This window comes from Hypanus sabinus, chromosome 10 (assembly GCF_030144855.1).
Source record: "Hypanus sabinus isolate sHypSab1 chromosome 10, sHypSab1.hap1, whole genome shotgun sequence".
Taxonomy (NCBI): domain Eukaryota; kingdom Metazoa; phylum Chordata; class Chondrichthyes; order Myliobatiformes; family Dasyatidae; genus Hypanus; species Hypanus sabinus.
Window position 1 is genome coordinate 12,809,523 of NC_082715.1, and position 15,697 is coordinate 12,825,219.

At 40.0% G+C, this 15,697-nt stretch overlaps 2 protein-coding genes across 2 annotated transcripts in view; one reads left to right on the forward strand and one right to left on the reverse strand.

Annotated features, from left to right (window-relative positions):
• The window catches only part of LOC132400455 (collagen alpha-1(X) chain-like), a 49,912-nt gene extending 35,501 nt beyond the window's left edge, over positions 1 to 14,411 (forward strand). Inside the window, exons 8-10 of the mRNA XM_059981438.1 lie at positions 8,890 to 8,967; positions 11,126 to 11,203; positions 12,577 to 14,411. Coding sequence (XP_059837421.1) covers positions 8,890 to 8,967; positions 11,126 to 11,203; positions 12,577 to 14,411 — 1,991 coding nt within the window. The remainder of the gene's footprint in view (positions 1 to 8,889; positions 8,968 to 11,125; positions 11,204 to 12,576) is intronic.
• Positions 1 to 15,697, reverse strand: part of nt5dc1 (5'-nucleotidase domain containing 1) — a 619,201-nt gene that overhangs the window by 492,768 nt on the left and 110,736 nt on the right. The window lies entirely within an intron of this gene.

Below are 15,697 nucleotides of genomic sequence, written 5' to 3' on the forward strand. Positions count from 1 at the left end.
AGCACCAGTTGACACAAGTGAGGTAACTATGTTAAATTAACGTGAACTTAAAGACTGCAGAATAATCCAGTGGCAATGGTACTACATAAGCAAAGGACAATATGCAAATTCAAACCCTACCACAAATAGTTGAAAACCTAAATTGTAATTCTCCTCAATTAATTTAGACTAATGAGAATCCAGAAACAGTTCCTTCAGGGAAGACAGCTAATCCCCCTTCCGAGTCTGGCACTGTCAGAGATACACATTACAGTATCTCCAATAAGTAACTATATAACCATATAACAATCACAGCACGGAAACAGGCCATCTCGGCCCTCCTAGTCCGTGCCGAACTCTTAATCTCACCTAGTCCCACCTACCCACACTCAGCCCATAACCCCCCACTCCTTTCCTGTCCATATACCTATCCAATTTTACCTTAAATGACACAAGTGAACTGGCCTTATATAGTTATATAGTTATAACTCATTGTGCAGGAATGACACCTAATGACCTTAAGGGTATCTGCTCTACGAAAATGCAAAATCAGTCCCATCCGAGATAAAATGAAAAGAATTGGGTTACCGTTCAGAAAGGACAGGGAGAGAGGCAAAAGAGGTGGGGAACTGTTGATCAGGGATTGTGTCACGGCTGCAGAAAAGGAGGAAGTGATAGAGAGGTTGTCTCTGGAGTCTCTGTGGGTGGAGGTTAGGAACAGGAAGGGGTCAATAACTTTACTGGGTGTTTTTTATAGGCCACCCAATAGTAACAGGGACATCGAGGAGCAGATAGGGAAACCGATTCTGGAAAGCTGTAATAATAACAGGGTTGTCGTGGCGGGAGGTTTTATCTTCCTAAATATTGATTGGCATCTCCCTAGAATGAGGTGGAGTTTGTTAGGCGTGTTCAGGAAGGTTTCTTGATACAATATGTAGATAAGCCTACAAGAGGAGAGGCTGTACTTGATCTGGTATTGGGAAGTGAATCTGGTCAGGTGTCAGGTCTCTCAGTGGGAGAGCATTTTGGAGATAGTGATCATAATTCTATCTCTTTTATAATAGCATTGGAGAGGGATAGGAACAGACAAAGGTAAAGGTTTAATTGAAATAAAGGGAAATATAAGGCAATCAGGCAGGAATTTGGAAGCATAATTTGGAAACAGATGTTCTCAGGGAAACATACAGAAATGTGGCAAATGTTGAGGAGATACTTGTGTGCGGTTCTACATAGGTACATTCTGATAAGACAGGGAAAGGATGGTAGGGTACAGGAATCGTGGTGTACAAAGGCTGTTGTAAATCTAGTCAAGAAAAAAGAAGTGCTTACGAAAGGTTCAAAAAACTAGGTAATGATAGAGATCTAGATTATAAAGCCAGCAGGAAGGAACTTGAGAATGAAATTAAAGGGAGCCAAAAGGGGCCATGAGAAGGTCTTGGCGGACAGGATTAAGGAAAACCCCAAGGCATTCTACAAGTATGTGAAGAGCAAGAGGATAACACATGAGTGAATAGGACCAATCAAGTGCGACAGTGGAAAAGAGAGTATGGAACCGGAAAAGATAACAGAGGTACTTAATGAACACTTCCCTCAATATTCACTATGGAAAAGGACCTTGGCAATTGTAGGGATGACTTGCAGTGGATTGAAAAGCATGAGCATGTAGATATTAAGGAAGAGGTTGTGCTGGAGCTTCTGCAAAGCATCAGGTTCGTTAAGTCACCAAGACCGGAAGGGATGTACCTCAGGCTACAGTGGGAAGCAACGGAGGAGGTTGCTGAGCCTCTAGTGATGATCTTTGCATTATCAATAAGGACAGGAGAGGTTCTGGAGGATTGGTGGGTTGTGGATGTTGTTCCCTTATTCAAGAAAGGGAGTAGGGATAGCCCAAGAAATTATAGGCCAGTGATTCTTACTTCAATGGTTGGTAAGTTGATGGAGAAGATAGAGGCAGGATTTATAAACATTTGGAGAGGTATAATATGATTAAGAATAGTCAGCATGGCTTTATCAAAGGTAGGTCGTACCTTATGAGGCTGATAACATTTTTTGAGGATGTGACAAAATACATTGATGAAGGTAGAGCTGTAGATGTAGTGTATATAGATTTCAGCAAGGCAGTTGATAAAGTACCCCTGCAAGGCTTATAGAGCAAGTAAGGAGGCATGGGATCCAAGGGGACATTGCTTTGTGGATCCAGAACTGGCTTGCCCACAGAAGGCAAAGAGTGGTTATACATGGGTCATATTCTGCATGGAGGTCGGTGATCAGTGATGTGCCTCAGGGATCTGTTCTGGGACTCCTACTCTTCGTGTTTTTTATAAATAACCTGGATGAGGAAGTGGAAGGATGGGTTTGTAAGTTCACTGATGACACATAGGTTGGGGGTGCTGTGAATAATGTGGAGGGCTGTCAAAGGTTACAATGGGACATTGATAGGATGCAAAACTGGGCTGAGAAGTGGCAGATGGAGTTAAATCCAGGTAAGTGTGAAATATTTGAAAGGTCAAATATGATGGCAGAATAGAGTATTAATAGTAAGACTCTTGGCAGTGTGGAGGATCAAAGGGATCTTGGGGCTACGCAGGTTGACTCGGTGGTTAAGAAGGCATACGGTGCATTGGCCTTCATCGACCGTGGGATTGAGTTTAAGGGCCGAGAGGTAATGTTGTAGCTATATAGGACCCTGGTCAGACTCCACTTGGGAGTACTATGCTCAATTCTGGTCACCTCACTACAGGAAGGACGTGGAAACCATAGAAAGGCTGCACAGGAGATTTACAAGGATGTTGCCCGGATTGGGGAGCATGCCTTATGAGAATAGGTTGAGTGAACTCAGCCTTTCCTGCTTGGAGCAACAGAGGATGAGAGGTGTCCTGATAGAAGTGTACAAGATAATGAGAGGCATTGATTGTGTGGATAGTCAGTGGCTTTTCCCCAGGGCTGAAATGGCTAGCATGAAAGGGCACAGTTTTAAGATGCTTGGGAATAGGTACAGAGGAGATGCCAGGGGTAAGTTTTCTTAAGCAGAGAGTGGCGAGTGCGTGGAATGTGCTGCCGTCGGCAGCAGTGGATGCAGATACGATAGGGTCTTTTAAGAGACTCCTGGATGGCTACATGGAGCTTAGAAAAATAGAGGAATATGGATAAGCCTAGGTAATTCTAAGGTAAGGACATTTGGCAAAGCTTTGTGGGCCGAAAGGCCTGTATTGTGCCATAGGTTTTCTGTGTTTCTATGTTCACAGCAGAACTACCTACAGATTTGAACATTAAAAGCTGCTCTATCCATTGGAAGCTTGTCAGAATAAATACTAACATTATCTGCTATAAAATTCATTCAGCATATAGTTATTGGTGATAAAAAGGTAAAAAATGAACAAATGCTCCAACCAAAAGATAAGTTCACCAATTGTCAATTTATTACACATTAAGGTCACCAGACTAAGGGCCAGTATTCAAGGAGATCTACCGAAGAAGACACCCACAGTAGTCACTTTGATTCTGGAAGTAAGTAACATGTTGATTTAGTCAGTTCAGATATAATTATGCTTTAAAAGAATCTACATATTGAATGTTTAGCACTAGCTGAAACAAGTATTTACTGTGTAAGTGAGGTAACTTTGTGCTAAATTAAGGTGAATTTAAAGACCGCAGAAAAATGCAGTGGCAATGACACTACATGAGTAACCCACCCTACCATGAATAGTTGTAAAATCAAACTGGGATTCTCCTCAATTAGTGTGGACTTATGACACAAACCTATATCCCGTTCCTTCAGGGAAGACAGGCTGGAACCTTCTTACCAGTGACTCAAATTATCTCCAAAATGGTTGATGCCAAAATGTCATTGTGCAGGAATAAAACCCAATGATCTTAAGGGTATCTGCTCCATATAAAAATCAATCCCATCTCTGTCAAACTGACAAAAACTGGCTATCTGTTCATAACAGAACTGCCTACAGATTTGTATATTAAAACCCACTCTTGCCAATGGAAAGCAACACACACAAAATGCTGTAGGAACTCAGCAGGTCAGGCAGCATCTATGGAAATGAGTAAACGGTTGACATTTTGGGCCAGGACCCTTCTTCAGAACTAAGAAGGAAAGGGGAAGATGCCAGTATTAATGGAAGTTTGTCAAAACAATTACTACTGAGTTTAAGAGCAGAGAGGTAATGTTGCAGCAATATAGGACCCTGATAAAGACCCCACTTGGAGTACTGTGCTCAATTCTGGTCGCCTCTCTACAGGAATGATGTGGAAAGGGTACAGAGGAGAATTACAAGGATGTTGCCTGGATTGGGGAGCATGCCTTATGAGAATAGGTTGAGTAAACTCGGCCTTTTCTCCTTGGAGCGATGGAGGATGAGAGGTGACCTGATAGAGGTGTACAAGATAATGAGAAACATTGATCATGTGGATAGTCAGAGATTTTTTTGCAGGGCTGAAATGGCTAGCACGAGAGGGCATAGTTTTAAGGTGCTTGGAAGTAGGTACCAAGGAGATGTCAAGGGTAAGTTTTTTTACGCAGAGAATGGTGAGTGCGTGGAATGGGCTGCCGGCGGAAACGATAGGGTCTTTTAAGAGACTCCTGGATGGATATATGGAGCTTAAAAAATAGAGGGCTATGGGTAAGCCTAGGTAGTTCTAAGGTAAGGACATGTTCGGCACAGCTTTGTGGGCCGAAGGGCCTGTATTGTGCTGTAGGTTTTCTATATTTCTATGTTTCTACTTATACTAACATTTTTCACTTAAAATCCATTGAGCAAATAGTTTTATTGGTAAAATGAACAAATAGGTGAATAAATAATGCTTAAATTAAATGAGGGAAATTCACCAGTTTTCAATGTATTACACTTTCAGGTTACCAGGTCAAGGGTCAGTATTCAAGGAGATCCTCTGAAGAACACACCCAGTATGGTCATTTCAGTTCTGGGAGTAAGTAACAAAATTTGGCAAATTTGTTTATAATTGTCATATATAACACCAAGGTACAGAGAAAAAAAAACTGTCTTACAGGTAGATCACAGTAAAAACAATAATAGAATGCACATAAACTGGTACAATTACAGAGAAAATGCAGTGCAGTAAACAATTCCATCTTTCCATATAGTGGGTGTAACGTCAACCTGAAAACACAAGTCGTTGAGAGGCTAAGTGAGGGAGTATTGCACTGTACGGCACATTTCCAGTGAACTGAATTCCAACTCAAAAAAGTACATTTAATCCTTTATTACATGATGATGACATCGACTCAGGCCTGAGAGGCCAGTGTTGAATATTTTCATGCCTTATAAGGCGCAGAACGAAAGACTCCTCACAAGACATTTCGCAGTATTTTATTTATTTTATGAGGTCGAGTTGTGAGCTCAACTGGATTCAAACCTGTGAACCTCCGTTCCGGAGTCCAGCACTGATGTCACTACGCCACCAGCCGGCCAATTTGATGGTTATTACAAACCATCAATAAAATCATTTGATTCTTCCCATAAATCCAGTGAAACAAAACGAGTGAGGTGAGCGTAACTGGATCAAATTCAAACAAAGATGAGCAGTCAAAAATAAACATAATTGGATCAAGTTCAAACAAATACAAGAGTGGTTAACAAAGAAAATCTGCTTCCCACTCATCCCCTCTCTGTGCCACAATGAAGGTAAACAGGTGACTATATTCATTTATCTCTAACGCCACCTAAACCCAGGTAACAAATTACCTTAACCTAGAATGAGGATGTGCAACACAAATACAATATAGACTAACAATAAATAGATACAAGGCTCCTACAATGGGACAGCATCTGTCTTCTAGCCTGGTGGTATAAGCTTTCAGTTTTTTTTCTGCCCAATGAGAGTGGGGTGAGGGGGAGGGATGGAGAGAATATTGGATGGAGGGGTGGGTGGGGTCATTGATTATGCTGGCTGCAAGGAGATCCTGAAAGGGAGACTGGTTTCTGCTATGTAATAAGCCATGTCCACAACATATTGCAATTTTTCATGGTCACAGGCAGAGCAGATGCCAGACCAAGCCAGGATGCATCCAGATAGGAAGCTTTCTATGGTGCATTGACAAAAAATTGGTAAGAGTCAAAGAGACATGCTCAATTTCTTAAGCCTACTGAGGAACCTGAGGTGCTTTTGAGCTTTCTTGGCAATAGTGTTGTGTGGACAACAACAATGTTCATTCTTAAGAACTTGAAGCTCTCAACCTCGTCACCACTGATGTAAATAGGAGTGTGTACCACAAACTTCCTGAAGTCAATGACCAACTCCTTTGTTGTGCTGACATTGTAGGAAAGGTTGTTGTCAAACCGCTTTATTTCAGTTTCAATCTCATAAATCACTAACAAGAGAAAATCTGCAGATGCTGAAAATCTGAGCAACACACACAAAATGCTGGAGGAACTCAGCAGGCCAGGCAGCATCTATATAAAGAAGTACAGTCGACATTTCCGGCTGAAACCCTTCGGCAGGACTGGAGGAAAAAATGCTGAGGAGTAAATTTGAAAGGTGTGGAGAGAGGAGAGAGAAACATCAGGCAATCAGTGAAACTCACTTCCCCCGGTGCCTCCCCCCACCCCTTTTCTCCTTTCTTCTGTAGCCTTCTGTCTCTTTCACCGATCAACTTCCTAGCTCTTTGCTTCATCCCTCCCGCTTCTAATTTCACCTATCGCCTGGCGTTTCTCTCTCCCCTCCCTCCACCTTTCAAATCTACTCTGCAGTTCTTTTTCTCCAGTCCTGCCAAAGGATCGTGGCCCGAAACATCGACCGTACTTTTTTCCAGAGATGCTGCCAGCCTGCTGAGTTCCTCCAGCATTTTGTGTTTGTTATTCTCATAAATGTTAGTTTTATCAGATGCTGCATGGTTTTGGATTAGTACCAGAGCAAACAAGAATTTACCATTCAAGAATAGTATACATGTATGCGATGATTAAGGTAAGTGCTGCATAACAGCCCATTGTCATGGCACAATGCTCGTTTGCAAACCCTATTGTAGCAAAGCAGAATTCAATTCAAATTATTGTAAAAACTATCAGGGAAGGAAACTGCCATCTTTACTCCATTAAATGCAAACCAATCCAGGTTGGCACTAGGTAATTAACCTAAAATAACCAAATAGGCCAGTAATTTATAGATATTGCAAGATAAGGTGGTCATATTACTGGAATGGTAACCGGAAAAGTGAACCACTGATCTGGAGATATAACTGCAAATCCACCAAACCAACTGGATAGCTCAAATAAAGACCAGTCTATCACATGTTCATCACTTCCTTCCATCCAATCTGTCTTCATGGTGTGTTGCTTCAGGAAGACTAGTATAATCATCAAGGATTCCTGTCATTCTGGCTATTCCTTTTTCTCTCCTCTACTTCCTGGCAAAAGATACAGGAGGTTGAAAGATCAGACATCCACACTTAAAGAACACCTTCTTCGCCACTGCTGTCAAACTCTCAAACCCATCAACTCTGTCACACTCCTTTCCTGGTGTTGCTGCCACATTCTCATTCACTTTACTCTACCTCTCTTGGTAGTTCTGCTATTGACACTTCTGGTACCTTTGTATTGCATTACTTTTGCAGTCCATCAGATTGCCTGAGGAACTCTGGATCACTTTGCTGTTCTGTGCTTTTATTGTACTTACGGTTGTATTTAATTACCATGTAGACGGTTTACTGTGAGCATCATGCAAGCAATGATTTTCATTACACTCTGGTTTATATTACAATACACTATTCTAGTCAAATCTAAAAATAAAATTTGACACAAAGGTCCATATCAGAAACGATGATCATGAAACTTCACACCACATTAAAAACCAATCTGATTTATCTATACATTTTGTGGAAGGAGAACTACATACATAGTTAGACTAACACATGATTCTATCATTACTAATGCAATTGAATCTTAACTATCTTCTAAATTCAGAAGCAATCAGGGATTATCAATAATTGCCAGAATTGCAGCAATATCCGTATTCCATGAACAAATAAAATAAATGTCTTCAGCGTGCACCCATTTTTGCATTAGTAAAAAAATATATAACCCCAGTGGACTTGGTAAATCCTAGACATGTTGGTAGAACAGCCTGTCAGAGAGGCACTTGAAAATTTGAAATTCACCACCTATAATAGATTAAAGGCAATTAATTCAAAGTTCAGTTCAAATTTCAAAGGAAATTCATTATCAAAGTACATAAATGTCACAAATACAACCCTGAGATTCATTATCTTGCAGGCATACTCAATAAATCCAATAACCATAATAGAATCAATGAAAGACTGAATTTACAAAGTGGACAAACAGTGTGCAAGAGACAGCAAGCTGCAAATATGAAAAGAAAGAAGGAAAAAATAAAGAATGAATGAATGAATAAATAAATAAACAAACAGTAAATACCCAGAACATGAGATGAAGAGTTCTTGAAAGTGAGTCCATAGGTTTTGGGAACAGTTCAATGATGGGGCAAGCGAGGTTGAGTGAAGTATCCCCTTGGGTTTAGGTCCAATTGCTTGAAGGATAATAACTGTTCCTGAACTTGTTGATGTGATTCCTGAGGCTCCTATACCTTCTTCCTGATGGAAGCAGCAAGAAGAAAACATGCCCTGTGTGGTGGGGGGGCCTGATGATGGAGACTGCTTCCCTGCAAAAACATTCCATGTGGATGTGCTGAATCGTGGGGTAGGCTTTACCCATGATGGACTGGACTGTATCCACTATCTTTTGTAGGATTTTCCATTCAAGGGCACTGGTCTTTCATATTTCAAATTTTGCTACTAAAGTGATTGGTCATGAAACAACCTTTTGTTTCAGCTTAAGAATCTTACCTTATGTAGTATATATTGGCAAATGTTCAAACTAGAATCAAAGGCTTCTTCAAATTTGAACTTATTCTACTCTCCAAAAACAGCAAATCCGGAAAAGGGCCACTATTCAAGGAGATCGTCTTCTGAAGAAAACAATCAGGGTGCAGATGCTAACTCAACAAGTAAGCTTTTTTTTCAACAAAATAAAATGTCAAAATCTGAAATTAAAATGCAAATCTGAATACTATACTATCCTTCTACATGACAACTGACATGTTCTTTTAGATTTCAATTGTTTTACATACAATTCAAAGCACAGACTTGGTCTACACTATCTCTTTTATACAACAAACTCGGTGTCCAAAGCATTAATCTACTGAATATTTCACTGCACCTTTTTCCTGTGATAAATATATCAATTGGAGAAAAGAGTTCCAACTGTATTCCAGTTCCATTTTCACAAGTACAGTAATCCGTATAATCCAGATAAGATGACTCCACTCTTGTACTCAAATCCTCTTGTAGTCAATGCAATCATACCATTTCCCTTCTTCTGAATTGCTTGCTGTACACGTTTGCTAACTTAGTGATTCCCATACAAAGAATCCAGCTCTCAATGAGCACCAACACCTTTTAATCTATCATAATTTACAAAGTACTCCCCCCTTTATATTTTCTCTATTTAAGATGACTTCACATATTTTTCACTTTGTATTCCAAATCACACATCCTTGCCCATTTATTTTATCCCCTAAAGAACTTCTGCACTCCCCTCACTGCAACTTCACTTTCTTCATGTCAGATAGTAAAGATGGAAATAATAGTTGATCCTCATCCAAAACACTGATATAGAATGCAAACACCAAACTTCAGTACAAATCCCAGGAACATCCCACTGGTCACAGCTTCATAACTTAAAAGTTACCAATTTTTATTCTCTTGTTACCAATATGCAATGCATATCAATGTTATCCTGCAGTAATCTGTTCTCTAATTTTGTTTAATAATCAAACATTTGCTTAAGTTATGGTAGGATCAGTATGAGGTGCAATTAATGAAGTCACAATTCAATGTCACATTATGTTTAATACTCCCTCAAGATTCTCAGGGCACACCTGGCAGTGGATTAACAATCTGTTCTATGTTGCAACTTCTCCAAATCCTTTCTCACTATTGATAACTCCCAAGGTCCTCTGAATCAATTACAATAGCATAGAGTAAAAAAGTAAAGATGATATTGAATGAGCCGAGAAACTGTCTGATAAATGAACTTTTGTGCCACCATAAATTCTGGTGTGCTAAGTAATAACTTCTTAATTCTCCCTCAAGGAGAACATATACCTCTCAGTTATACTTCCAGTGTTAAAGGTCTTGTGCTTCTCACTTTGAATCAAATTTATCACTGATATATAAGAACACAAGAGATTCTGCAGATGCTGGAAAGTCAGAGCAACATACACAAAATGCTGGAGCAAACCAACAGGCCAGGCAGCCTCTATGGAAATGAATAAAGATCCTTCATCAGGACCAGAAAGGGAGGGGGAAGATGCCAGAAGAAAAAGGTGGAGGAGGGGAAGAAGGACAAGCTAGAAGGTGATAGGTGAAGCCAGCTTGGTGTGGGGTGGGGGTGATTGAAGTAAGAAGTAAGAAGTTGGGAGGTGTTTGGTGAAAAAGTCAAAGGGGTGAAGAAGGAATCAGAAGAGTGGATGATGGGAGAAAGGGAAAAGGAGGAGCAGCACCAGGGCAAGGTGATAATTAGGAGAGGAGAAAAGGTAAGAGGTCAAAGAGGGGAATAGAAGATGAGGGAAGGGGGAGAAAAAAACAGTAGTACTGGAAAGAGAAATCAATGTTCATCCTATGAGGTCAGAGGCTACTGAGACAGAAGTAAGGTGTTGTTCCTCCACCCTGAGAGTGGCCTCATTATGGCAGAAGAAGAGGCCATGGATAACATGTCAGAAGGGGAATGGACATAGGAATTAAAATGGTTGGACACCAACACCAGGAAATTCTGCTTTTGACGGATGGAGTGCAGGTGTTCAACGAAAGTAGAAGAGGTTGTATCAAGAGCACCAGATACAGTAGACAACCCTAACAGATACACAAGTGAAGTGATGCCTAACACTGATATGATCAAGAGCAAAGCCTGTTCAACTATCTCTTAAAACATTGCAACTATTTTTTCAGTTAACCAATTTGGCTATATCGTGCTTTAGCAACCAAATCCACAATTTTCTTCTCAAAATTAATGCTCCAAAAAGAAGTAAATAACTAAAATCAATATTTGCATTTTAGTTGATAAACATTAAGTACAAAATGCTTCTTTGTTTCTTTCTCAAATAGGTGACGAATCTAATGACCAAGATTCAGAAGACAATGAAACTAATAACGATTCTGATTCCTCTTCCTCGTCTTCCTCAGGTAATAAGATACAAAACTGTATGCAGAACAGAGGAGATTTTTTAAACAATATTAAGATCATATATTAAGAATCCATTGCACATTCTCTTTTTACTAACTTGATTAACTGATCAAGCATCCACTTCTCTGAAAATTTAAGAAGGATTCCGCTTATCTTTTTCATTATGGATTCAAATCAACATTCAACCACTTCAGAGTTCCTCTGAGTTTGGAGTAAAATTTTCAAGACTTGTTTTTCCAAGCACTAGCCTTACCCCAAGAATGGGAATGGGGAAATCAAAATGTGATAAATATTTAAGGGCACAATTAAATACAATATAAACTTAGAAAAACAAATAGAAAATAGAAGTAGTGGAAAATCTAAGCAGAGTCAAAGAAATCATTGTCTGTCAGACACTTTACAAAGTATAGGCTAATATGCTTTTCACATTAATTGTATTCAAAGCTACCAAGTGGAAAGGTGATAGCAGCCGAAAGAATAAAAATCAGAATCAGAATCAGGTTTACTATCACTGGAATGTGACATGAAATCTGTCAACTTAGCAACAGCAGTTCAATGCAATACATAATATAGAAGGAAAAACATTTAAAATTAATTAATTATTTTTTTCTTTTAAGTCCGGTAGTGTCAAAGGGATCAATGTCCACCTAGGAAGTTGAGGCTAATGTCATGGGGAGGTATTCTCCCCACCCATCCCATCACCCAAGGGTAGAAAATGCAAATGAATAGTACGATTGGAAGAGGCCATGAGGATGTGGTCAGAGTAGCCTTGCAAGTCTATGTACATATCATTTCAATTCCTAATTGAGGTATGCTCCTGGGAGAATAAAGACCATAAATTTGGTCAGAAACCAAGTACATCAAATCATTTTATACCAGATGAATGCAACAGAATATATTACAAACCAACAGAGTCTTAGAAATGGCGTTAATGGGGATTATCAGCAAGGCATCTCATTCCCCAGACTCTATATAGGGGATGCGGCTCAAAACACTACCTATTTTAACTTTATTAATACTTGTTACCTAACTGGGAAGGTAAAACCTAACCCTCTTTCCCACTTGGTTAAAATAAATTTAAAAACCAACAAACACACCGAAATGTATGGTTAACTTCTAAGATGTCAACCAAAGGAGGTTTCTTATTAAGTACTTCAACACTAAAAAGTTTGCTGTACTACTTGCAAATATTACATACTTGCATCATGTCCTATTCATCCTTATTAAATTGAATTCACTTCAGCAGTAAACACAGACATTTTCATTAAAAATACTTTATATGGCACACACAGGCAAGTACAGAAAAACATGCACAATTTAGTAACAGTGTTCTAAAGTGTTAATCTAAGTGAACTTTATTTCTTTTTAACAGAAGAACAAGATGGAGAGCCAGGACCACCTGGCCCACCTGGGCCACCTGGTCCACCAGGATACCCAGGAAAGCCAGGATTTGGGCTACCGGGGCATCCTGGTAAACCTGGGCCACCAGGGCCACAAGGATTATCAGCTGTTGGAAAACCAGGCCATCCAGGAGAAGCAGGAAGGCCAGGTGTGCCAGGAACTCCTGGACGAAAAGGGGAAAAGGGAGCCCCAGGGAAGCAAGGACCAAGAGGGCCTCCAGGACCGAGTGGGCCTCCTGGACCAGCTGGGTTATCTGTCATTGGTAAACCAGGTGCTAAAGGAGAACCAGGTCAACCAGGAACACTTGGATTTCCTGGAAGAAAAGGGAACCCAGGATATCCAGGTCAACCTGGGCCAAAAGGGGATATGGGTATTGGAAGTCCAGGGCGACCTGGTGATAAAGGTCCTCCTGGACCACGAGGTCCACCAGGTCTACCTGGACCACAAGGTAAAGGACACCCAGGATTGCCTGGTCCTAAAGGTGAACCAGGTCACAAAGGTGAAAAAGGATCACCAGGAGAGTCAGGAAGGCCAGGAAAACCAGGCCAAAATGGTCCACCCGGACCACCTGGAAAACAAGGGATTGGACTACCTGGAGCAAGAGGACCTTCAGGAATTCCTGGGAAGAAAGGCCACCCTGGTCTACAAGGCTTGCCAGGTACTCCTGGACTACCAGGCTTAGGAAAACCAGGACTGCCAGGAATAAAAGGACATCCAGGTTTACCTGGTGAAGCTGGAAAACCAGGAGAGAAAGGACAGCATGGCTCACCTGGAGAACCTGGACCACGAGGTTCAGTGGGACCAGCAGGGTCACCAGGACCAAAAGGCCCAAAGGGTCCACCTGGTGCAGTTGGTGCACCAGGAGAAAAGGGTCATCCAGGATTGATGGGTCCAAAAGGGCAGGCAGGCTCAAAAGGTGAGCCAGGATCAACTGGAGAGCGAGGACCACCGGGGCCCCCTGGAAAACCAGGATCAAAAGGTGATAAAGGACTACCAGGTCCAGAGGGTAAAAAAGGTGATAAGGGACTTATTGGACCACGTGGAAAACCAGGCAGTGCAGGTAGAATAGGGCCTCAAGGACCTCAAGGCCATCCAGGTGAACCTGGAAAAAAAGGACTTCCGGGAACACCTGGCCCAAAAGGCTTAATTGGGCTTCCAGGCTCTCCAGGCCATCCAGGAGTAAAAGGAGATCCAGGGGTTCCAGGAACACAAGGTCCTCCAGGCCCCCCAGGTAAATTTAATGGAAAAGTCATTGAAGGACCACAAGGTCCACCTGGACCAAAAGGACCAAGTGGGCCACCAGGCAGTCCAGGACTTCCTGGTCCAGCAGGCCCACCTGGTGAAATTATTATGCACACCGGAAAATATTTAGGCTATCATGGCTATATCAACTCAGATGATGTAGTGAATCCTGTTCCAGCATTTACTGCCATTCTTTCTCAGCCATTTCATTCAACGGATGAACCAATAGTCTTTGACAAAATATTGATCAATTCAAATAACAACTATAATCCATCAAATGGAATTTTTACATGTGAAATAACAGGCATCTACCAATTTTTTTATCACGTACACGTCAAGGAGGCAAACGTTTGGGTTGGTTTATATAAAAACAATGAGCCTGTAATGTATACATATGATGAATATTCACCACAATATGTTGATCATGCCTCAGGAACTGCCATTTTACATTTAAATGATGGTGACAAAGTGTATGTAAAACTACCAGCAAAAAAGTCTAATGGCTTATATTCTTCTGAATATATGTATTCATCTTTTACTGGATTGTTAATTACACCATCATGATGTGTGTCAATCTTAACAGGCAAAGTTGTGAGTCTATATCTGACACAGTCAGATGACATTGTAGGGTGAATTTATGAAAGTGACATAAATACCCAAAGAATGGCAAACCAAGAAATCATTGCAGTATTTTTAAAGGACAGGCATGCATTCCAGGGAACTAATCATTCCTATAAAGATCAAAATAATATATTTGCTGACAGCATGACAATTTATTTCTAATTTGTGTGTACGTTATGAAGAAAAAGTATGATCATTTGAGAAATATAGAATCAAAAATTATATGCCTTCATGACCATCCATTTTTTAAAATTTAATGTTCTAACATTGATCGTGTTTATGGCATAATTCACTGTTTAAGAACAGGATAATTTTGTTAATATCTTTGCAAATGACATCAATATGAAAAACATTTTTTCTAGATATGTAATACTAGCTTTTGTATTGCATTTACACTTCAACTGCAACACTGGTGAAATTAAGTTCTGTAAATCTGGAAGTTTAATATCAGCTTTCAGGACACCATCAAGATAAGCCTAAGGTTCTGAATTTCCATTTCAGTGACACAACTCTTTTGCACAAGTGTTACGGCACTGCACCCTCATAAAACGTCTCAAAGCTTCTTTCATTGTAATCCACCTAAAGTAGTTTGCAATGTTTATTATTTGTAATTTAATGCTTGAAATTCTAAGAACTTCGGGGATTAAATTAAGTTGTACAATTTTCACATTTTAGTGTATTACTATTATTTCCGCAAAACAATAAACACCCTGAACAATACTATGATTCAATTGTTCCATTTATATCTTTTCTGTTCAACATTAAACCAAACACCAAAAGAAAACTGACAATTTTTCATGGTAAAATTGTAATAATGCTCCTAAAAGAATAAACAAAAGATTTTCACACAATATTGCTAACACCTTCAATAAGCATTTTTTAATTGTTAAAATATTATGGCAGGTCTAAATGTTTATATGTTCATTTTACTTCCAATTGCAAAAGTCTCTATCTCAATTATATGCTAATCAGCATGTGATTATTTAATTTTACAACAAACTGAACATGTACTGGGTAAATTTCAATAATATAGAGGCTCAATAGTTACTGACAGAACTTACAGAAATCACATTTTATACAAATTCTCCCGTTCATTTTAAAGCATTTTTCAAGATGGTAATAATAAACTATTTCACGTTCATGATCACGAACATCAACTGACTGCAAAGTGGCATGACTAGTCTTTACCCATGAAGATCAAGAGGGGAACAAATTCGACTGGACATCGG